The following is a 24,942-nucleotide window of genomic DNA, read 5'->3' on the forward strand; positions in this document are numbered from 1 at the left end:
TTTAGGAACGGCTGACCAGCAGTGTGATTAACGTGCTTCTAGACAGGACCCAGCACCACTCAGTCACGGAATCCACATCATGTGACTAGCTTATCAGATGGAAGACCAATTCGTCGTGTTCGTTCTGACTGAATCGTTCCCAGTTTTGCGGTGGATCTGAAGTTTCAACGGAAAGTGAGTCCTCTTCCTAGAAGTAGTGAACACATGACCACGTGATGTGTGATTTCCGTCACCGAAAGATGCGTGCGATTACCGTGTTGGTCAACCGCAAATATCCGAATGTGTTCAAATTACTTCTCGGAAGGTTCGAGGAATGTCGTGGAATGTAGGTAGCTCGGGTGCGTTGTTTGGTTGTTGGTCTGTTCGCCGAGCTTGGCAGTTGGATTGCAAACGTTTCATCACCAGTCGAGGTGGCATCGTCACTCAACCCTGCACTGACGATGTCACCTCGATTGGTGATGAAACGTTTGCAATCCAACTGCCAAGCTCGGCGAACAGACCAACAACCAAAGGTTAGTGGAATATCACGGATAAGGATTTTGAAAAAAGACGGAACGTCTGCATAGTACTTTTCAACTTTTTGACGCACAGTGGCTTCCAATCTCGTAATCTGTGTCTAAATGGTCAGTGAAGTAAAATCTCAGGATATTTCTTGCCTGTTATATCTAGTTGTCCACACTGTTGACCTGCAGCTTTATATTGTGAGCAGACGTCCGTTAGTGAAGAACAAGGACCTCTTGGAGTTGTTGAATTCTGGCTGGCCCGGTGTGGAAACCACGATGCATAGGGTAAGCACGCAATATCCGCCCACCAATGAACGAAGCAAGACCGATTGCTTTGATCAAAAGCTGTTGAACGCGTCTCATGTACAGAAAAAATCAATGGGACTGAAAGAATGGTGTGGACTGGTGAGTTGTTCTAGCACTTTTCCTTCGAGGCAGTCAACATCTTGTCACCAGGCCAAGATCACCAAGTAGGCTGCCATAATGTGCCTTCAATACGAGGATGATCTATAGAAACAAACTAGATTTAATAAAGGAAACTACTCAAAAGGTTGCTGATAACTCTACAACAGCCCAGAATCGGTTTCGCCCTTCTTGGGGCCCATCAGGTAGATGCAGTCCCCGAGTTTCCGTCAACCTTATGTTCTTACTTGAAATTGCACGAAATTAGCGAGTATACACTCATTTGTTAGCAAATTTGGTCTTTCTATATACTCACCGGGAACCCAGCTGAGTCTCTGGTTTGTGATATTTCCATGCAAATGAGTGTATTTCACTAATTTCGTGCAATTTAGTTTCAACTAAAACATAAGGTTGGCGGAAACTTGGAAACTGCGCCTACCTGATGAGCCCCAAGAAGGGCGAATCATCGCACAGCTTTCTTCCCCATTGGGAAGACAAGTGAGTGAAACCATCCTTTTGTTTAATCACTGGTCACCTTGACTAAAAATTATGCATTCCCTGCATACTCATCAAGGCGTTAACACCGTATTCCACGACAAAATATCATTGCATCGGATTCGACATGGTTCTATCATGGTTTTTCTACTCATTCAAACGACCACAGTTGTAATAAAAAATGTGTCCTCAATGGTTAGTAGACTGTTGTTTCCACAGTGTCAGACTTTTTTGATAGTTACCTTGGTGAGGGTTATCAGTGATCGCGTAAACGGTGTTTCATCGGATATATCGCCTGTACTAACACAACTTGTAGGTGGACTTGGAAGGTAATTTCTTTTATGGCCGGAGTCCGATCCATTAAGCGGTCGTTATACGTTGAACAGCTTTCAGCGAGGTGAATCACGTGATGCACATACAGTCGATCCATGAATGGATAAGAATTTGGACACCGAGAAAAAATGGAAGCTTACTTATACCCCCATTCTGTCCATCTGATTCAGCGGCAACAATTTAGATTGCAGTCACCCGTAACAAGGTGTGAGGTCAAAATCAAGCTAGACTGGATGAGTTCTCCCCAGAAATTAGAACGGGACATCGTGTCATCCCATCCTGTTGAAAAGTACACAAACCTGACCATTAATCGACCAGATGTGAAAAAGAATGACCTCATTTTCACTTACCAACCAAAAGTCTTGGAGTTCAGATCACCTTAGAAATAACGGAACTATGCTGTGATACTGATTCCCAGACAAGCATAGCTGGGTTCTTCACTATACAGCATAAACTGCCTTTTTACAGTGATGTATTTGCCATCCCACGTAGTGTGAACCCGTCACATAATAATGATAAACTACTCATTTGCTCGACAGTTGTGAAAAGTTCATCGTTGGATTTCCTAACGTAATCTGTTCTAGTCTGATGTTCCGACGGTGTCCTCGCCAAAACAACAAAGCGTTTAGGCATTGGAATCACCTGACCTCATATCCCTTTGATTAAACCGAACGTCGTCCAACCAGCGTTGCGCAAAATTGGAAAAAAACTGACACTAGTCTTCACGTCAACAAGCTTAACGGTTGAGGAGATTGGAGCGCTGTGGTTCACGCTCCCTCCCCGGACTTAGGTTCTCCGCAAGCACAAAAATACTACGAAACAAATGGACACTAACACCTCACATTATCGGTGTCCTGATTGTAAGCTATGGCTTGGTAAAATTCAGTCAGTTTTGATTCGCTTTTCGAAAGTAACCTACATAAATCAATGAAAACGTTTATTTTAGAGAAGGAACAAAATTGGAATGAGTTAAAATGCATTTGTCCTGCATTTTATAAGGCTTTTTGAATTTTAAACTGCAGATCATTCGTTTTCTTGATATCGGTGAAAGGAAGAAGGCCTTCGCTGCGGAATAACTTACTAGAAAGCACCAGCTGACCAGTTACAAGACAAGAAAGCGAGACCCTCATAAACATCTTAGTTATAAAAACTAAATATCCGTCCTTTTATCGAACGCGTCTTCCCGAAATTTCCTGGATATTCATTGACTATCACTCAAATGTAAACGAATGCTTCAAAGCAGTTCCACAAATTTCGTAATAAATCTCACTTTTCAATAGACACGAAGCGGAGTTACGAGAAGACATGTTACTCGCATGCCCCATCAGTAGTATCCAGCGTTGCATTAGTACACATTCAAAACAACTCGCATTTTCTCTGCGATCGTTCCTATGACAGCAGCGAGGTTTCAGCAGCTTTATGCGAAACGAACAGCTCTTTTTCGACAGTTACAGTTAACTATTTGAGTGGCCCCCTCTCGAAGGGAAAATCCCCCCTGTGGGGCTCACAACCACTTTGCCAGTCAGCTGTTATTAGGTGTGCGTTAACCTTAGAGTGGAGAGATCTCAGTTGTCTTATTTGGGGGAGGATTTCACTGTCCGCACCACGCAAATTGTGTGACTAAAACGTTCAATGCAACAAACGCTACTCAAAATCTTGACGAAACGCTTTCAGCAATCTTGTGATGAAGCTTTCTCTGGAGGTTCTCTTTACCGTGCTGGCTAAGAAATTCGACTCATTCCGGGGAAATCTGAGAATCCCTTTTTTCCGGCGGTGCTCGTTCATGGAGGTCACTGCTCAAGAAAACAAAAACGGGCCCAACGTACATGTTTGACTAACAGATGAAAAATTTGGAATATGGGGCTGAAAGTTAGTCAGTCAGTTCAGAAAAATAACGTTTGTTTTTCATAATTAGAAAGGATGATTTCGGCAGTAAGTACGATGTAATGGACTTCGAAAAAAAGGCTGACTTCCGTGCCCCCTACAACCAGGAGTAGTAAGACAGATTCTTTCTCCTAAAGGCAAGACACAAGCAATAGTTCTTTATCACGTGGGGCAGACCAATTTGCTAATTACCGCCTAAAAATTGTTGGATATTGTGAGTGAGTTGGTAAGGGGATTTAAGTAAACCTCACAGGCGGTGTGTCTGTGTTCTTCATAGTCTGACAACTTCTCCCGATGATGCTGATTGTCGTTTACGGGTGTTTTCGGCTCAGCTTTTTTTCTGTCTACCAAGTTGGGCAAATAAGTGAGTGTCGCGTACCAGGTCATCATCGAGTCATATTTTAACGACAAGGTAACTGAATCTAACCGGAACTCATGATAGGTCGCCCATTTATTTGCTCTTTCCGTGCCCATCATCCACATTCCCGCCTCACATTTCGACACTGGCATACCCGCATGTGTTTGTATCTCGGACCCTCTGGCTTTTGTGCCCCGTCTGCATGGCCTGCCTTGAGCCGCTGTGTCGTGATTCCCGTGTGGTCGCGCCGCGCGGATCAGAATTACATGACTGGCCACGGAATAGAAGGCCCATGGGCAATCCACGGTACCGACTCAACATTCCACTTGTTGTTGTCAAGTTTGCGGACCCTAACACTGCACTGTGCCGGTTAGTGACACAGTTGCGCACTTTCGACGCCACGAACGTGGACAATTGATGTCCTAGTTAAGCAGTTTTGCCCTGCAGACTTTCGAGCTAAATTCTTCCTTTTGACAGCCGGGATCGTCATACCTTTGCGTGGCTCAAAGCTCCGTATGAGGAACCTCAACGGCTTTCATCCATGAAAGTTTTGTTGATGAGTATGACATTGCTTGGACGTTTGGTTCATTGGTTCTTTTGCCCCTTGCTTTGTCCTTGTCTAGCTACTCATCTTTCTGGATCTCTCCGATCCGAATTTGATGAGTTTGGTCGTGATCCTGCCATCGAATCCGCCTAAATTATTCGATCATACCCTCGTCAAGGTCATGCATATTTTGAGCCACGCCGATTGATTAAGCCTTCCTTCAGGTGGGAAGTTTAGTTACACGTAGTACGGACGGACAGACACCTGTATTGGAGAAGTTGAAACACTGATGTGCCGCTTTATCACCAAGGTTATACACCTCAGTAAGTTTGCAACAAATTGAGGTGGTTCAGGGAAGTTCTTGTCTTACCTCATATTTCTAATCACAAAGATCTTCACTTCCTGTTAACCGAATTTCGGTTTCACCGTCCTTTCACTTCATGGTACCAAGGATGGTTGTTTGTGTCTCCGGACGTCCTTTTATCCACACGGGGACAAGTTCCGTCACTCAGTCGACTACAGCATTTTAGGCAAACATTCGAGCCTCTTTGGTATGTTAGACATTCTCCATCCATTACGTTGACAATTGAAATTCACCCCATTGTAACCCCCCGCCCCACTTTTGTGTTTAGTGCGTCTATATAAACTGACGTTTGTTTGTCCTTACCACTTCACCCAGATGGCCTTGAGGTCATGCGGCCATTTGTAGCCGACTTTGTGCACGTGTGACTGTCGCACGTGGGAGCCTATTTGCTCTCTTGGTTTGTACTTTTGTTTCGGACGAGTATCTACTGTCGAGGTTTGTATTATATGTGAATTCGTCTGACATTAATAGTACCGTATAGAAACGCAGCTCCGACTTTGTTTTGCCTTCCGGAGGTTCTAGTATTACGCGTCGCTCGAAGATACCGTTCACCTGTTACATTGACCTTTGGTCCTTAAGTTGATTTCTGCAACGCAACATTGGGTTTGTGGACCAGTATAAATTCATTCGGTTGCGGAATTCTTTCTGTGAGTTCATGCACGAAAGGCGCAAGGTGATGGATACCCGTAAGTTCTACCAGAAACTTCCAATAACGGATGTCCTGACACTAACCCTGATCGATTGATCAACCAACCATCCTATCTTATGTTGGAAAGCATGATGCGGCTATCGGAGAATACGATCCGTTCCAACTAGTTTTCACAATTAAGGATCCAGAAATCGATACATAACGATTCAGTTTAGAAAAGACTATGAACGTTCATCTCATTCTTCTACCCGATCGATCGACTAACCCATCAGCAACCTCAGAACAACATTTTCGGATGCTTTTAGATGTCTCGATGAATCTTTCAGTTCGGTCTGAAATTCGTCTCCCAGTGAAACTTAAACACGAACTGATCGATAAGAGAAGGATATCCTGACATCGCTACGAATTTCACTAACTGGTAACAGTGAGATCTCAATGGTTAAGCGACTGAGTTACTAACCAAATTGGACGATGAGTTTGTAACCCATATCGACAAAAACCGTTCAAACTCGCAGTGTCGTAAAACTGCTCTACAGTAACGTCTCCACTCCATACCGAGGAGAACAGCTTTCGTGGACAACAGGAAACCACCGAAATTCGTGACCTTGAATGACAACCAACTGAATCAGACACGACTGAATGTAACGATTCGCTCAGACTGAGAGGGCACGCTAGAATACTGCTTTGAGAAGCATGGTTACGGGAAGCTTCTCATCTTAATTCCAGTCGCTAGACTCTCAGTGAAGCGATAGCAACTAACAACTGTTTTTTTCACTGTTTTAGGAAAACATCAGACAGGTATTAGCAACCGAATTCCCCCCGTCTTTGAGGATAGCATTTAAACAAACACAGCTGGCGCTGCAAACAGGACAATCGAACTGTGGGGTAGAATGTACATTTGTACTTTAGGAAAGGGAGTATACCAAGTTTTTGTAAACGTTCGTCTGCATGACCTGCATACACGTTTTGAAGGCAGAGACCCCGTGAGGTCTCACTAGCCGGAAGGGAGTAAAACCTATGAATTTGGGTTGAGTAAGCAGTCAAGATTTGAAGATTTTTCCATTCATTTGTCAGGCTAACAATCTTAAACATGGCCACAGAGTGATGTATGTACGTCAACCAAATGATCAACTTAAAGAACTTTTTTGTTCTCTTTGGAAGCTCGTTAGTTCGGTCATAGTTCCGCAATGAGCACACACGATTCCTCTTCAAGTGAAAACTCTGAGGGTAGAGCACCCCCATCAGATTTTGTCTCGTACAACCAAGTCGAAATTAAAGCAAGCTGCTTTCTAGCTATCTAAATGACCCATTTGCTTTCATCACAACCGAAAAGATTCTACATTCACCTTACTGACGCGCTGCATATTCCGTAACGTTGATGTTGTTGATATAATACACGAATTACTAGCATAAACAACAGAGTTAGCTAAAACTTTCTAGGAAATCTCGATACTCCATCCAGGGAAATTTCGGATGCCGAGGACTAAATCCATTACAGTGCAGAAAGTTGGCTCAACCAATCCAATTTATCGATTGAGAAATGCAAGACGCTTGTAAGTAGAAATCAAAACCACCGTGTGGTCATCGAATTAAACATGAATCCCCACTTTGCGGCGTGATTTGAATCAAGCTCTTTACAATTTGACCTTAAAATTCCGGTCCTTCCATAAGTCGGGTAGAACTTACGTGATGCAGCTAACGGAAGCACAACAATACGCAGAAATTCGTGTTTCTGATAGATTCCAAGTTAGAATTACATTCGAACTGTGAGCGGTCCGACCCGAGGTGTAACTCTTAAGGATATATATCATCGTGGAATGGTAACTCTGTCTCACCACGCTAAAATGGCATCAACCTTTTTTCAACTCCTTGCAAATAGCTGAATCAGAAATTCACATGCATCCTGCTGAGTGAATAAGCTTTCTGAACCCCGCTGAGAATCACCTAAAGGGGTTTCACTCATATAAAAGTCACGCCACGACCAAAATAGGCCTTATTTCATGCATCTTATTCCAGAGTACGTTAGTTCGTCAAAGCCATTCACTCCCAAGTCTTGATCACTGAGAATCACAACGAGCCGTCGGAAATTTCAAGACGTGTAATCGCTGACTCTGTTTATTGTTTCTCGAATGTGACTGCACTTTAATTCAAAGACGTTTACCTCATTTATTTGGAACACGGCTTCTAATGAGTAAGCTGCGTCACATGCCAAGTATCTCCGTAGATTCAGGATATTTCCTAGTGCTTTTCGCATTACAAACTATTCGACGATCATTTCTCAAAGTGCATCTGATTGGAGGCTATAAATAACCATTTCAGTTTCTCCTTTTTCCCCGGAAATCCTGTGGATACTACGTCTGGTATCCTTCGTTGTTAGTATTCGTCTTTCCCCCCATATGACCTCGTTAAATGCTGATCATTTTGAAGCAGTTTGGAAAGTTGAGTTCGACGAAAACTCAGGAGGTGTTTATCTCTGTGACGTACTACTCATAAGGTTGCTGAAAATCCGTCAACAGCCCACTACCGGTTTCGCCGTTCTTGGGGCTCAGCAGGTAGGCGCAGTCCCCTGGTTTCCGTCAACCTTATGTACTACTTGAAACCAGGAGATGTTGTCCAAACAGCGCACTGATGATGTCACCTCGATTGGTATGTAAAATGTAAATCAAATTACTCGGAGAACAAATCGTCGGTATTTTCGAGAAATACACTCATTTGCAAATCAGTATCTCGAATATCGTGCCAACTGAAACCTGAGGCGGCCTGTGTGCACACATTCAGTTGCAGAATATCATAAAAGAGAGATTCAATTGAGTCTCTTTTGAAAACCAAATTGATTTGCAAATCAGTGTATTTCTCGAAAACAGTCCAATTTGGGTTCAAGTAGAACATAAGTTTGACGGAAACTCGAGGACTGCGCCTACCTGATGAGCCCAAAGTGGAAGGGCGAAACCGGTCGTGGTCTGTCGAAGAGTTTTCAGCAACCTTGTGAGTAGTTTCCTTTATGAAAATAATCATCGATGCTCAGAAATGAAATCAGGCTTGCAGTGGTTGGCTAAACGGCTTTCGCAAACGAATAGTATTCAGAAGGTTACCACTCGTGACGGACAACTGTGCCAACGAAACGCTCCTGCTTTACGGATTAACCCCTCTGAAAGTTCTGTCACTGGGGTAACAGCGATACGCCCGGCAGTGGAGTTTTGTTAAAGTGCAACGAGAAACCATGATATCACGATTGGTGGTCCAATAGAAAGTGAGGCTCTGATGCTTCATACTTAGTGAGAAGCAAGTGGCAGGTTTTCAATCATCACCGGAGTGCTCGTAACCTGACTGGACAGACAGAATAACTCCCTGGAGTAAAAAACTTTCGTTTCTCGCACTGAAGGTTCTACCTCAAAAACGATGTACTATATTGCAGGAAACTCTAGTCTGAACACTGCTCAAAGCTGTGTGTGAGTAAACTATCGACTGCAGCACCAAGCAAGTCCTCTAGTAGGCTACTCTACCCAAAAAGCAATTACTACACTTGCGAGTTTGTAATAGCGCCCCTAGTCAGCTACCATTTAGTAATCCTCACAAAATGACTAAGAGTGATGTGACGTTTCGTTTACCTCCACTACCCCGTGCGCTAGTGGGTGTCCGCCAGAGTGCTTCTCACAAAATGACTAAGAGTGATGTGACGCTTCGTTTACCTCCACTACCCAGTGCGCTAGTGGGTGTCCGCACAGAGTGCTTCGTTCCAAGTTGGTCAATAGCCAAAGTTCTGATCAATACATTTTCTTGGTCCGCACTTTTGGTCAGACATCTGAACCAAAGGGTTTGGTCAAAGAGCCGAATCGTCCTCTGTCTAAGTCTGGGCGCTCTAGAAGTATCCCAGCCGCCCACGTACAACCAAGATACCTAAAACCAACATACTGTCTCACCGCATCGCAGCAGAACATCAGTTGAATGCTGTCGATGATGACGAGGACTCCGGATATGACTCCGAAGGGAAGCAACTCCGAGTTAATGAGGTCTTTTCCCGGTTGTGACCTTTTGTGGTCGAAATTTTGCAATCAGCCTTATTAGTCGTGCTTTCGTTTGATAGGTGACTGAAAGTACTAAAAAATACAAACTGAAATATGCCCTGTACCACGCAACAAAAATTCAATGCGGTAAGTTTGCAAGAAAGAGTAGAATAACTATTTTTGGAGTTCAATAAATTAAAGTAAGATTGTAACTGGGCAAAAGGGCCGGAAAACAGGGACAGCTAAACCTTTTGAGTGTATGTCACGCAGTAAACCTCAACTCTGTCTCATACCTGACTTCATTCAATACTGCCTACACTCTCTCGTAACTCACCCACCACAGGCAAAGGGACGTCAACAAGAGACTACTGCTCACCGTCTGTGTCAAAGTGGTTCCACACGTCAGTGAACTGTGAAGCAGAAAAATTGCGAAATCTCCGCTCGACGGGATCAAAAAATCGTAAAAGATAGTTTTCCGTACACAAGGCCTCTGACCGTCGACCTTCAGGGCCTTCGGTAAGAAGTGCTTCTCCTGGCACCATACTTAGCCTGCGAGTTGTCATGACGCGTCGAACGAGCAAAAGTGATGATTAGATCGGAGTAGATAGTTGTTGTGGCATACATGTGACAATGCAGCCACTTGCTTTTCACACGTTGTGAGCATGGAAAACTGACCAACCATTGATGTGGAATTTGCTGGGTTCTGATTGGACGAATCCACGGCGATCGAAATGAACGGGACTCAGTGTGCCCGAGCTCGCAGTGACTGAAGTGTGGTTGGCAGGACTCAGCTTAGAGGCTTGGGAACAAATGTAGTCTCCGCTTGAATCCGCTGAACTAATCTTCATTGGCGAACTCGTTCATAGAGCAAGCGGTTCCTTACTACCAGTTATTCTGAATGAAATCGAACGGCAACTTTAGTTAGAACTCCCTCCCTTGTCCATGTTAGAAACTCGGAGTAACATTCCCACTGTCCTATGAGGACTTTTGAAGTGGGTACTGTTGAAGGGAAGAAGGACTTCGCTTCGGAGTTAGTTATTAGAAAATGCCAACTGAACAGTTACAGGCTATTGGACTGGGAAGCAAACTCTCATATGCATCTTGTTTACAAAAACTGAATATCCATCTTCTGCTTGAACGCGTTTTCCTGAAATTTTCTGGCTATTCATTGACTGTTGCTCAAATCCAAGCAAGTGCTGCAAAGTGACTCCACGAATTCCATAATGGATCTCACTTTCCAAGAGACGCAAAGCGGATTTACGAGGAAACATACTACTCGCATGCCCCCATCAGTAGTACCACCGTTACATTATGAATAAAACCAGTTTGAGCCAATCACTTCAAAAAAGTGTGAAAAACCACCGGTAGATATATTGCTAGGCGACGTTTTGCTGCTGGTACAACACAGTCTAGTCAGGCTTCATGGCAACCTACATGAATTTGGGCTGGGTCTAGAGTAGGTTTTATCCGTTTCACTTGACGTGAAGAACACTCTTACATGCCGCTTACAATTTGTCTCGATATGCGTAGGTGGACAGGTGCCACGGCGTTTAGAAAAGGAGGAGGGAATGAACAAACTTGGTTTGGCTTGAGTATCCTACCACTTCAGTATAAAACCGCTAAGTGACAACTCGACTGATCCAACATCTCTTGCAGGTAGTACCGGTCATTTTTTTTTGTCACCTGATGAACTTGTGTGGAAAACTCGCTGTGATGACCAGCACTTGTGGTCAGAAACGGATAAAACACTGATGATTAAACTTTTTGCTAACTGTCAGAAGAGGGGGTGTGCAAGATAGTTGTTCTCTACAGCGAAAATCGATGCAGACTAGATCAAATAACCAAAGGCATTCAAGGTCAATCCACAGGTGTAAAATTCATTTTCTGAGGGAGACAACCAACGCTCAAAGTAGCCCGGCCACAGGTTACAGCAAAGGCTATAATATTCTTTTTTCGTCAACATAGCTTTGTTCCAAAAATGCAAATTCCCCCCGAAAGTTTTTCCTTCACTCTAACCCAGCAGAGATTCGGATATGACTGTGGAGACCAGGTGCTTTTTGTTCTGACGACACCCATAGATTTGCCTGACTTTGCTGTAGAACCACTCGGTCCGTTCACACCTTTGAAATTTCCCTCACAGTACCACTCATGAGGTTGCTGAAAACCAGTCGACAGGCCATAACCGGTTTCGCCCTTCTTGAGGCTCATCAGGGAGACGCAGTCCCCAGGTTTCCGTCAAGCTTATGTTCTACTTGAAACCAAATTGCACGAAATTAGCGAAATACACTCATTTGAAAACAAATTTGGTTTTCCGACAGACTCGCTTGGAACCCAGCTAAATCTCTCGCTTGTGATGTTCTCAGATATACATGTATCGCGATATCTCGAACATCGTACCGACTGAAACATGAGGCACCCTGGTACAGCACATTCAGTTGCCTGAGAACATCAGAAACGGGTTCCAGGTGAGTCTCTCGAAAAACCAAATTAGTTTGCAAATGAGTGTATATTCGCTAATTCCCTCACTGTGGTTTGCACATCACAGTTTGACTGTTGTGTCCAAACACTCCTGAGACTGAAAGTGCAGTCGCAATTCAGTCGTAATAGATCATCGTTCACGCCAGGGAGAACTAACGGCAAACAGTCGATTATTATCCAGGCATCTCACCGCTTCCATCGCTTTGCCGTTTTCGTTATTCTTTTCATAGGTGAGCAAAACCGTTCAACTGGAACTCCGTTGTTTTGATTTCCTAGAAAGTGAGCCCCTCTAGATTGTATTATTGTCCGTTCAAAAGTTTATTTGTATTCCATTTCCCTCCCCCCCCGTTCTCGTGAATATCATGTGGAAAGGAACACATGTTTGTGTCTGCCCGGAAAAATCATCTATGCCATAAGAATTGTCCTCTGTGGAGTTAAGTTTCACTGTTACCCGGGCAACCACAGTACAAAGGAGAAGCACGATGCAATCCTCATGGTCTACGGACAAAGTGTTCGGCAATGGAATCGTAGTTTGGGGCGAAAAGAGAGGAGGAACAATGTTGTCGACAGCGATCGATTCCTTGCTGACAAATTCAATTTCTTTTTCTGGCTATTTTCATACAAGTCATGTGATTTTAGATTGGAGCTCGCGTAAATGCCGAATTTGAATAAAATATAAAATATCTGCGATTTAAGCGACTGCCTAAAAATCTATATTGGTGTATCATCATCATTCTCAAAAACATCATGCACAGAAATACCTCAGCAGTGGAAAATGGTGCTTGATAGCCAGTAAAATTTGACAAGGGATGAGAAGAGAAGACGTTTATTGTAAAGCGCCAGGAGAAAACCACCAAGAGCAAGATGCTTAATGGAGACTTTCTCGAAATGAATAGTCCTCAGCCTCAACCTGGAGGGATATGAGATCAGTGGGATGACCCGGACGCCACTCGCGAACGCTCACTCAGCAAAATTCTTGCATCTTTTGATCGCCAGCGCCAGCTAGGAAGCTTGGCTAAGCAGCAAGCTCATCACGACAATGAATTAAGTGCCGTTTCCTATAGGTTCCATAAAAAACATGCAAGGAGGATCATATGGAAACCGCACAGAAACGCGAGAAGATTTCACCACGCTCAAGGAGGTTTCATCCTGTCAGTGATGCCAATCTATGCTGGAAAGTAGAGAAGCACTGTGCAGCAATCGAGAAATACACTCATTTCCAAATCAATTTGGTTTTCACGAGAGACAACTGAATCTCTCGTTTGTGATATTCTACAACTGAATGTGCTGCACACAGGCGGCCTCATGAAAACCAAATAGATTTGCAAATGAGTGTGTTTCTCGAAAAACAGTCCAATTTGGGTTCGAGTAGAACATAAGGTTGACGGAAACTCGGGGACTGCGCCTACTTGATGAGCCCCAAGTTGAAGGGCGAAACCAGTCGTGGGCTGTCGAAGAGTTTTCAGCAACCTTGTGAGTAGTTTCCTTCATGAAAATACACTGTACAGCTACTTCATCCTTGTTGGATGTCGCGTTCAATCATGAATACCGGACAAACTGTATCCAATTTGGGTTCCAGCATGACGTTCAAGCATGGACTGCGCCTACTTGATGAGCCCCAAGTTGAAGGGCGAAACCAGTCGTGGGCTGTCGAAGAGTTTTCAGCAACCTTGTGAGTAGTTTCCTTCATGAAAATACACTGTACAGCTACTTCATCCTTGTTGGATGAAACCCATAGTTTCGAACCCGCAACCTTCCGGCCATTGTTCAAACGCTCAAGCGTTTGACCACAATGCTTGGTCGGCACCGCTCTCGCTTGGGCAGAACATAGCGTCACCCATACTTTAGTCAGGGAAATCACATCACGTGGTCAAGTGTTGATTGGATCCCCGAGTGACAACTTCCTAGAAGAAAGTTTTACACACCCAGTGAAATTATCTGAGGGGCTTATTGATTTACGATAATTGTCAATACACGATTCTCAACTTGACGGTGGCTGCTTCCATTTCGCGTTGCCACGTCATGGCTCGTCCAACGCAAGCTTTTCGCCAACAAATACTTGGAGAGAGGAATCGGATCCTCGTTGGGTATACATGTCCCGCCCATTTTATCCTATTACTCGAGCGAATCCAACTCATTGTCCAGTACTCGTTCAAGGGCCGTTTCATTACCCACATGCAGCAGCCGGTTGGCGGACGTTAAACTACGAAAAAAGTGGTGATAAACTGTCTGGAAATATTTGAGGATTCATGGCCTCATAAAGTAGGACTGATCTTGTGGTTGTTGTGTAGATAAAGCCCTTCAACCGCAGTGATATCCGTTTCTGACGCCAAAGGTGATGCTGGTGCCTTGGTGATGCGTGCGCTGACTTCATCTATCACAGTGCGCAGACGGCTTTGGTGGTTATCAAGATAATTTAACCCAGGAACAATCCCAAGGGGGGAACTGGTTTTCCTGAACTAAGACTTTTCACTAGAACTTGCATGCTATCAGGAAGGTCAGATTCCTGGAAGCAACCTCAGAACGCTCGGAACCTACTGTTCCACCAAAATTTCAACAGGAAAGCCGGCAAGCTTCCAGGCCAGTCAATCATTCAATCAATTCAGCAAAACCTGATGAGTGTTCTTGCATACCACAGAAGCACGACCGAATGTGATCAGCGTTCAGGCTTTTTATAGAGGCACGATCGATTTTGATGGGTGTTCACTAACGCCCATCGGACAGCCTGGATCAATGTCAGAAGGTTCCCTTTAAGTAACGTGGGGCCGTTGTAACTTTTGCCCTCGCACTCGTTTGTTCGGAATATAGCGGTTGTGTTCCCTTCTGTGGGTCTTTGTTCTCCGGCACTAGGCACTGGAGCGGGTCAGCAGCAGATACCACAGATTGACGAATCAGCAGATATAACACATGCTGAAACAGTGGACGACTCCAGTACTCTAATTTAGGGTAACCGAATAACAGAAAAGTATCATCGGTCACCAGTCTTTCTCCAAGTGCGATGTCGACGCTCGGATTCGCGAGTCCGTTGAGGAGTCTACTGCATGATGTTGTGAGTGACAAACCTGAACAAAGACATGGAACAAAGAATACCTGGAAACCCCCACCGGCTTGCGGAGAAACATTTGGATATGTTGTGAACTACATTAAAACAAATTTGGTTTTACAGAGAAACTCAGCTGAATCCAAGTTGAATCTCTCGCTCATGATATGCTTTAATTGAAAATGCTGTCTAGAAACCACCTAATGCCTGATTTGATGTGATATTTCCTTGCTGACCGAAGGTTTTCCAGCACCGTCAGCATATTCTCGGGGCAAAAACCTCCTTAGTTCTCTCGGACCTGTGCCTCGTTTCGCGGAGTCGGCAGCAGTATTGACGCTGATTATGTTACAACCGAGGTTGGGTGCGTCTTTGATCTCAGAATGTTGGAACCCATAGTTCACAAATTTGTTTGAGCAACTTGGCCAAAGTAGAAACTCTCCGCCGCCTTTGAGTAACTCTGCTCGTATTTAAAACATAACGGGACGACTATAATACAATAATTTGAGGAGAGTATATACTCAAAGGCCATGGCTGGGGTTGAAATGGGCATACGGCTGAATAAAGTGTTGTCTAACATACTGATCTCAGCGGTTACGATACTGGTTCATGCTGTAAAGTGCTGAGGCTCATGAGGTTCTGAACTTTGAGTCGCGTAGCTATGACAATCCAGAATGTCAAAAGAGCTGTATTCGAAAGTATGGATACTAGTTACAAAAAAGTAAACAAAATGATATGACAAACCTCAACTGTCCACGTTCGTGACTTCAACAGGTGCGTCACTGATGGACGGCTAAGCGTCACGATCTGCACACCACACAGTGGAAACCGGAATGTTGGCACGGTAATGTGGGTTGCGGAGGTCTCTTCCGAGGCCAGTCTCATCATCATCATCATCATCATCATCATCATCATCATCATCATCATCATCATCATCATTGTCAGCTGTAATAACCGCGTACTCGTCGTAGTGGTTGTAGCTGCCAAAACTTCGTTCACCGATGACTCGGGGAAGTGGGTAGGTAGCTGAACATTGCAGAAGCTGTTAAACTGGTGCATGAATCCAACACTCTCAGTCAAGTAGGGTTTTGCTGGTAATGGCTTTGATACTTCTCTGTCAAGTCATTGTTTGCCTGCCTCTGGCTCTCTTCCACACTTCAAATGGTGGTGCGAAAAGAGCCCTTCGAGGAAATCGGTCGACTGGCATACGCAACACGTGGCCAAGCCAGCGCAACCTATGCAGTGTGATCAGCTCATCTATCGAGGGTTAGTCATTTTTCCTGAATACCACTCGACGAACTTCAGCACTGCTGATCCGGTGTTCCCACCAGATTCGGGCAATGTTCCGAAGACATCGGTGGTCAAACACTGAAAGTCTTTTGACGTCCTCGGCGCACAGCGGCCATGTTTCTGATCCATATAGTAATACGGAGCTTACTGCAGCATTGTAAACTCAACCCTTGGCAGAGAAGCTGATGTCACGCCCACGCCACAGGTGACTTGGGTTCACAAAAGCTGCTCTGGCCTTCCCAATCTGGATGAAAGGCCAGTCTGGATGGAGACCAGTCTAGTGGTTCTGATGGGCGGTGTGATAACACGGAAGTCATGACACAACAGCTCAGGGCAGGTCTAGCAGATAAGGCAGGGACATTTATGAATAAGTAGCTCAGCTACGCACATTCGTACCCACACACAAGCACCATTATACCAGTGTTGGACGGGGCAGCCCTTGCGCATGTTAAATAGGGGTATGGAGGACCGAAACAAGTGGGAAATCAAAAGTAAACGGACGCGGTGAGTAGATGAATGGGGAACTAGTCATGACGTCAAGCCATGATTGAGCAGATATCAAACTGCTCTTCTGGCTGAATTATGCTCACTGTTCGAACAGATTCGATGCTGGCCACTCTGAAATTTGATGAACCTTCAGAAAGGCCACATTCTGAGTTCTTTCTCACATGACACCGGTTGCTTAGCTCGTCTTACTTGCGATCGATATCCCCCTGTGGTGGTTCAGCTTGTGATACAGAAAGATTTTCCATGGCTAAACGAAGCGTGGGTATCTTGGAAAATTAGCACCAAACCAGATCATGATCTGATTCGACGTGAGTGGTGAGAACCGCGCCACCCAATGGCTGTGTGATCAATCTGGTTACATGAATGTTAACCATTAGGGAATGCTACTACTACGTCTGAATTCAGTTCTACTTTGGAACAATTTGTGATCATCACAAAGCTGTGAAGGACGACCGCCGCTGCCAGTGTGTCTTGAGTCGAGGCCTTTGATGAAATAAAGGTCTTAATTGCGCTGTGAGATCATCCACCAGTGTGTCACAGTGGATTGGCCCACGTGTAAGAACAATAAAATAGAACTGATATTAGCGAAAATCACTCATTTACAAGCTAATTTGGTTTTTCGAGAGAATCACCTGGAACCCTGCTTAATCACTCTAGTTTCTGGTGTTTCCAGGCGACTGAATGCGCTACACCAGGCTGCCTCATGTTTCAGTCGCCACGATTTTCGAGATACCGCTGTCGACGAATTTTCAGCAACCTTATGAGTAGTGTATCGCAGAGAACGGATATTAATTTGACAAGTGCAAAGGCAGTGATTTATGGGGAATCAGTCGAGTGGATAAGAGTTACACCAGTGTCTGCCAAACTCGTTGCGGTAAACGCAGGATGGTTTAAAGTCAGTACGTGATATTTTCTAGCTAATTAAGGAACCGTAAGCTCGATCACGGATTTTGTGTGCCATTTTCAGAAAACCAGTCAAAATCCACGGCTAGTGTTCGAACTGCGGGCCAGAGCAGCTGGTTACGCGACTGTTTTTTAGAGTCCATACACTAAAGGTCGTGAGTAAACTGGAGAACAAAGTTTAGAAAGTGAGCTGAGATCAGGCGATCATCGTATACGGTCACTAATTCGGATGTAAATGTGGCTTGCTTGGGATTCACAGGAGAGCAACCATGACAAATTGGTGGGGTTTAGAGTTACTACTGAAAGGACGTGAGAAGTGGCCACAATCAGCCTTTCCCGTCTACTCATGCTGCCGCAAGTACGGTCAGTTGTAACCTTGTTTCTTTTACTTGCATCTGTCCATCCATCCAACAGTCAACACCCAGTACAGTGGCAGAATAAAAAGCCATGAGTTTGGCGCCTTCAACCATGCGTAAAGGTTAACGCAATGAAAGATCCGACGGTTGGACTTGTCTGGAAAACGCTGTTCTGGTGAAGAGTTATCGCCAGCGCCAGCACCATCAGTAATTCTTCGAGGAATTCTATTTAAACCATGCTCTGAAACTTATCTGTCAGTTCCAAACAGAAGTAAGCGGTAGTAAATGCGTATTGTACCCACGAACACGAACGTCAAAATGAACACTGATGCTGTACAGAGCCCCCAAGGTAATAAGTTATGGAACTGGCCAAAATCTGTTCACGGCGTTCACTAATGGACTTTGTAAGACTGTTGAAGACGTGTACGAACGGGCCGTCGTTAGTCGTAACGGGAAGCAAGAATTCAGTCCATACTGATGAAAGAAAGGCCTTCGCTGCGTGGTTATTTATTAGAAAATGCCAACTGATCAGTTACAGACTATTGGACGGGGAAGCAAAACTCTCATTTGCATCTTATTTACAAAAACTTGACATCCATCTTCTCCTGAACGCGTCTACTTGAACTTTTCTGGATATTCATTTACTCAAATCATTCATCGCTCAAATCCAAGCAAATTCTACAAAGCGACTCCACAAATCCCGCAACAGATTTCCCTTTTCAAGAGACGCAAAGCGAATTTACAAGAGCAAAACATACTACTCGCACACCTCCCATCAGTAGTATCACCGTTACACTGGTAATTGCAAACATCTGATAGCAATTAACGGAAGGGACATCGTTGAGAAGTAAGCCGTACAACTTCCCCCTGTCTGTATCAAACCAGTTCAAGTATGTGGATCGAGCAGCGTAGAAAATGGCTACAGAACTCTGTCTCCGCAGACGAGACTCATAAAAATAGCGAAAGCGATGAGAACGGTTCCCATGTAAACCAACCAAAATCATCTTGACAACTTGGAAAGGAAGCGAGCCCTCCTGCCCGAAAACCAGCGGAAAGCAATTCTAGAAGGCAATATTGACCTGAAACCTAACGTCTAATGTTCAATTCATCAATCGTTCTCTAGAGAAACGCCAAATATGTACGCTGATCAACCGAACATGCGCTTTATTGGTGCCGCGGCAAATTTAACGCACAGCGGTTCCACACAACTATCGCTGAGGACTTGAGAAGCGCAGTAGTCTGATACGACTGCAGAGATGTACGATGCACGAGAAACAATACTTTTTACCCAGTTCTACTACTACTAACGAGGTACAAGTAATCTGTACAAAACAAGTCGCATGCGACTCCTAGCTGAGGAGTCATCGCCGAAGGGGCCATGACCTGGTTATCTGAATCCCGTAACTATACCCCTCTATGTGAGAGTTGATCATATGACTGATCGTTATCTGATGGTACACTGATGAGTTACCAACCAGGTACTCAAATTTCCCCAGAGTTTCATCAAAGCTGAAACATCTCAAAAGCGATTCATCACTGTTCAGCACAGATCGATCTAATCTGTAGCACAAAGTTGTTTCCATCTCTGGAAAAACTGTGTGAAATGAGGGTTGGAAGTTTCGGTGATGCTAAAGTTAGCCCAAATCACCTTTCCATTCTGTCGGGCACCCACAACTGAAGCGGGAAATGACGTGGATTTCGACTTCCAGATGACATGACTGGTGGACTGGTGAGGCCAAAATCCGGCTTAGTCAATGTCTCAACGATGCTTTGAAACCATCTTCTTTGAGTGGCAGATTTGGGAACCTGATCATGGCTTTCACTTTTCTGGTTCCGAGTTTTCTCACGAAGGACGGTGGATAATTTTACAAGCGACGTGTTTCATTTAGATATTAAATAGCTCTCGCTTTATGCTGTCATGCGAAAGGAATATTCCGGCTCTGTCACATAAAGTTTGCTATGCAAATTGGCAACCAGTGCGCGGATTAACAGCATTACCGACTCGGTGCTTAATTCATCTTCACGGAGAGAGAGAAACCCTTTGAACTATGCGTTGTATTCCAGATAAGTCCCGCTACTAATGCAAAAAGCGCATGTGCGAAAAGTTAAGCTCCACCACATTTTGCCAGCTCCAATTCAATGCACGCACACAACCTTGACCTATTTTTGGTGAAAACAATTCCTTATCCGCATCTAGGCTCATTTTGTGCAGAAAAACGTTTCTCCGTTCGGACGTAAAACCTTAAATGAACTTTCCGACGCTTTCAACTCTCGTTCAAGACAAAGAGACGGCAATACGTTTCTGTTACAAAGCCACGGAGCGATCCATCAGCAACGTTTATACAACAATGGCCAACAAATGACAGGTGGAGGTGTAATGCCCGAAAATGTCGGCAAGAAATCGGTCTTCGAAAGGGAACTTGGCCGGAGTGGTCTAGGATGGCGTCTAGGACAGTAAATCATTTAGTGCTGGTCCAAAAATTTGGCAAAAGTCGAATTCTTCTCAGAGGAATTATCTATTAGCCACAGGACCGCTGATGACTGGAATAACCTTCTTCGCGGAATTCGCGCCTGGAAACTTTTTTAGACTCCAACAGTCATCGGCGGCCCAGGTCTACACGTACAGATCGATGAAACGCTAATATCTCGCCGTAAAAACCACGCAGGGCGAGTCTTTCCCCAACAGTGGATTTTCAGAGGGATCTGCAGGGAAACTAAAGAGGTGTTCATGTATGCAGTGCCAGATCGAACTGCAGCCACTTTGATGGACACAATTCAGGCCTGCATCGCTCCCGACTCAATCATCATCTCCGATATGTGGGCATCATACCAATGAATGGAAACGATGATTGACATAAACTATATTCATGAGATGGTCAATCATACCGAAAACTTTGTGGATCCGACGACAGGAGCTCACACACAAACCATTGAATCTCTTTGGCACGTCTACAAGATGCCGAATAAACGCCAACGCGGCGCGCACCGATCTTTAGTGGACAGCTACTTGTGTTAGTTCATTTGGAGGAAAAATTACCGAAAATTGGACCTTTTCATGCAAATTATTAATGACATGTCCCACTTTCACCCTTTTTAGTGAAAACTCAAATTACGACTTTCACATCCACTTTTTTCTAATCGATTTTGAGTAACGGTGGTTAATTCTTTGCCGGGGCTTATCTGGAAAAGATCCCTGAAATTTGGGAATGATGTTTCATTCTGCTTGGTTAGAAGCGGTTTTCCACGAGCATCATCGTATGAACCGAGACAGAATATTACGAGTGTCAGATACTCTTGGGTGTTTTTACAACGCAGGTAATCTAAAACGGAACATCCCTGGGTTTGAGAGAAAATTTGTTCTCTTTTGAGTCTGCATTAACATGGAATTTTTCGAACTTTTGAGCTGAAAATAACACTCAATCAACCAGTACGCAGCTTCGAGGAAGCTGAATGAAACTTCCTGCTGAGTAGTTGTCACTTAAAGAGGCAGTTGAAATGTGACCACGTGATGTGGCTGAACGATGAGTGGTGCTCTATGCTGTCTAGGCGAGAGCTAATCACACTGCTGACCAGCCACTCTTGACGGGATGGTTAAGTTGATACTGTTGTTGTTGTTGACATTCGAGAAATACACTCATTTGCAAATCAATCGATATTCGAGATATCGTAGCATATTTTCATAGAGGAAACTACTCACAAGGTTGCTGAAAACTCTTCGGCAGCCCGCGACCGGTTTCACCCTTCTTGGGGTTCACCAGGTAGGCACAGTCCCCGAGTTTCCATCAACCCTATGTTCTACTTGAAACCAAATTGGACTGTGTTCGAGAAATACACTCATTCGCAAATCAATTTGGTTTTCACGAGAGACTCAGCTGAATCCCTCGTTTGTGCTATTGTACGACTGAATGTGCTGCACATTGACGTTGTTTATTGGATGGTTGAATGGGATCCCTTCAACTGTTTGAACGCCAGTTGCAATCACATATGATAGAGCTTGTCTGCTAATACGTCTATTGTTTGCTACGACTTCAACAAGATCACGTGACAGCATCTTAGCGGTTACAAATTTCCGAGGGTATTCCGAGTAGGAAAAGAAATGTTGCGCGCTGGGTAGAGCTGTCTTCTGCAGAACGTTTCTACAACGCAGTTTAAGAATTCATACGAAGTTCACTCATAGTACAAATTTCCTCGGTTTTTGTTGACTTATTTCATCCAACCTGAAAAGGTATTGCAAAACACGTTCAAGCTATTGTGCAGTACTGAAATACTTTCAGTTCCCCTCTGTTTTTGCCGAGAGCGCTTGGTTGAAATTTTCCTGCTTCACCAAAGTGAGAATTCGCGCTTAAGGCGCAGCAAAATGAAAGTTGTTGCCTCCAGCGGGCTAAAAAAAACACGTTTTTACCAGAACCGGATGTAAAGTATGAATTAATCGTACGTGATGTGAGTTTGGCGTTTGGTCGGATGCCAAATGAATAATTAAAATGAATTCATGCGTTACATCAGTCTGTAAAAAAGAACACGAGTTCACAGCACGGATCCGACAATCGTTGCAGACAACAAGCCGTCTCATTTGAATGCAAATTTGTTTTGACCTGACTGAATGCGGCCGAATCCCTCATTTGTCAAGCGGCCTTTCATAAACGAGAGATTCGGCTGGGTTTTAGTTGAGTCTCCCGTCCAAGCCTACTTCCTGTGCAATTGCGAATTGCACATTTGTTTTTATGGCCTCGTCGCATTGCCAGCGAGAGGTTCAGGCTTGTAGGGGATTTAATTAATGTCCGGAACGAAAGGTCATTTAATCACTGTTGCATGTGTTACATCAGAACATGATTATTCAAAATGACACTTTTGTTCTGATCACTTAGAGACCGTGGGGACATCTGTGTCAATGAGGATCGATACAGAAATATCAGTAGCTTCTGTCGTACTTGTCCAAAATCCAGCCCTTGTAGATCGGTTGGTGACACGCAGTGAAAAGAAGCACGCGAGAAGTCCACACCTGTATTGACAAGGTGTGACGTCTATGTTTAACTGAACGTTCTCTACTTCCAGTTGACGTGGCACTGCTTAGGTCGTTGGTGTACCGTAACCGATCAAGTCAGTGTCTAAGCTCAAAAATGGTCTAAGAAACGTTTGCCGAAATGTGTCATTAGTAGTGTTAGTTCATGGCTGATGTCAAGGGCAGTGTACACGTGACATCTGTAGGGTCAGTCTTATAGTATGGTTGGTGGAAATACCTTTTCTTTTACGAGCACTTTAAAAAACTTTGGAAATTTGAACACCTGAGTCTGTCTAGCACAGAAGAAGTGAGCTGGCTGCAGCAAGTATCCCACGGCATGTTTCGTACGCTGGTCAAATTCGCTAGGGTAGTATAGAAAGAAGTTTGAAATATTTACTGCACACGCTTCACCGGCGCTAACCAAAGAAGGAGCTGTTCTCACTTTTTTACTTGGCAACAAGGTCCGCAACGAGTGAGACATCAAATGACATCATAAAATGAAGGCTGCAGAAGTCAACTTCGATGCTCTGAAGTCTTAGTTCATTCCGTACATGGCCACCTGGCCAATGGCGCTCAAGCTCTCACTTCCCGGCTGGATCAATCAGCTGAAACTGATCTGTCGTTACTCACTGCGCTTATGTTTGGCGAGGTTTGAAAAAGACACCAGATCGAACCAGTTGATATGCCTTACTCTGGCATTGTGCTTGATATATTTCATCACTTGGTTAGTTCGTCGTGATTCAAAGATGTAGGCGTCATCCGCGACATCTTCCATGGTTGCTCCAAGCATTTTTGCACCAAGTCGTTGACCACTCCTCTTCTCTTCAGTCTCCGCTAAGCCTATATTTCCTTACGACTACAGGGTGTCCCAGTGTGTTATCGACGTATCACTGCCAATGATAGTAACGAAAGCAAACAAATGTTCCGTTTTTTCGGATCGCGATTGGACTAGGTTCGACTACGAGGCACCAAATACGATGAAATTCACCATACTACTAAGATATCCAAGTAGATTTGATGGAACCTTTGAGAAAAGAAAACCAACCCAAGAAAACTTAAATCAGGCAAGAAGGAAAGATGTTTCCGAGTAAAAAATCTGTCCTGAGATCTAAAATTGAAGGGACATTTAAGCGACAGTATGTGGACTAGATCATTCGCTCTCTTGGCATGATAAACACTGCCTCTCATTGAATATCTACGTAAAACGATCACCGCCGAACAGAAGTAATGTACACAGAAGGAGATAAACAAAGAATCTGGTTTTTCTGGGCTGGTTTCTGTTAGCATTCGTTGGTGCACTATTAAAGTCTTGTGGAGGTTTGACCCAGTCGCTGTTGCCGTGTCCTTTTATTCTGCTCCTATTCGAGTCCCAGTGTGATGAAATTTATTTCATTGGGAACACTACATCGCTTCTCTCTATATAACACAGTATGTGTACTTTTCCATCATACATATGTGCATATAATCTGCAGTGCGACGGGTGCGCTTCAAAGGTCTTTCTGATATCTCATAGCACTTGAGTTTGTCCAAAGAAACACGGGAAATGTCGCACCTGCATGAAAACGCACGTCAAAAGACAGTTGTCGACAAAGCTTTCCGAACAGGTGCCGCAGAAGTTAATGGCCACTAAATTAGAAATCGCTCGCTAGTTACTGGATCGCAACGAGTGTAAAGAAGCAGGACAGTCATCGGCTTCTACGCTGAGCTGGGTAATTTGATTGCAAATGTTTCATCACCAATCGAGGTGACATCATCAGTGCGTTCGTTGGGAGTGAAGTGATGTGTGGTGATGGGTTGGTAGTTGAAAACCATCAAGAGAGTCCCAAGACAGTCCTT

The 24,942-nt window shown here is 44.3% G+C and overlaps 1 protein-coding gene across 1 annotated transcript; it reads right to left on the reverse strand.

The window, feature by feature from the left end:
* Positions 1–9,534: 9,534 nt before the first annotated feature.
* T265_10857 (hypothetical protein) lies at positions 9,535–10,099 on the reverse strand (the record flags this gene model as incomplete). The annotated part of the gene is made up of 2 exons (XM_009177344.1): positions 9,535–9,620; positions 9,913–10,099. The coding sequence occupies 2 exons, from the start codon at positions 10,097–10,099 to the stop codon at positions 9,535–9,537; spliced, it is 273 nt and encodes a 90-aa protein (XP_009175608.1).
* Between the last annotated feature and the right edge of the window lie 14,843 nt (positions 10,100–24,942).

Source organism: Opisthorchis viverrini (assembly GCF_000715545.1).
Source record: "Opisthorchis viverrini unplaced genomic scaffold opera_v5_417, whole genome shotgun sequence".
Taxonomy (NCBI): domain Eukaryota; kingdom Metazoa; phylum Platyhelminthes; class Trematoda; order Opisthorchiida; family Opisthorchiidae; genus Opisthorchis; species Opisthorchis viverrini.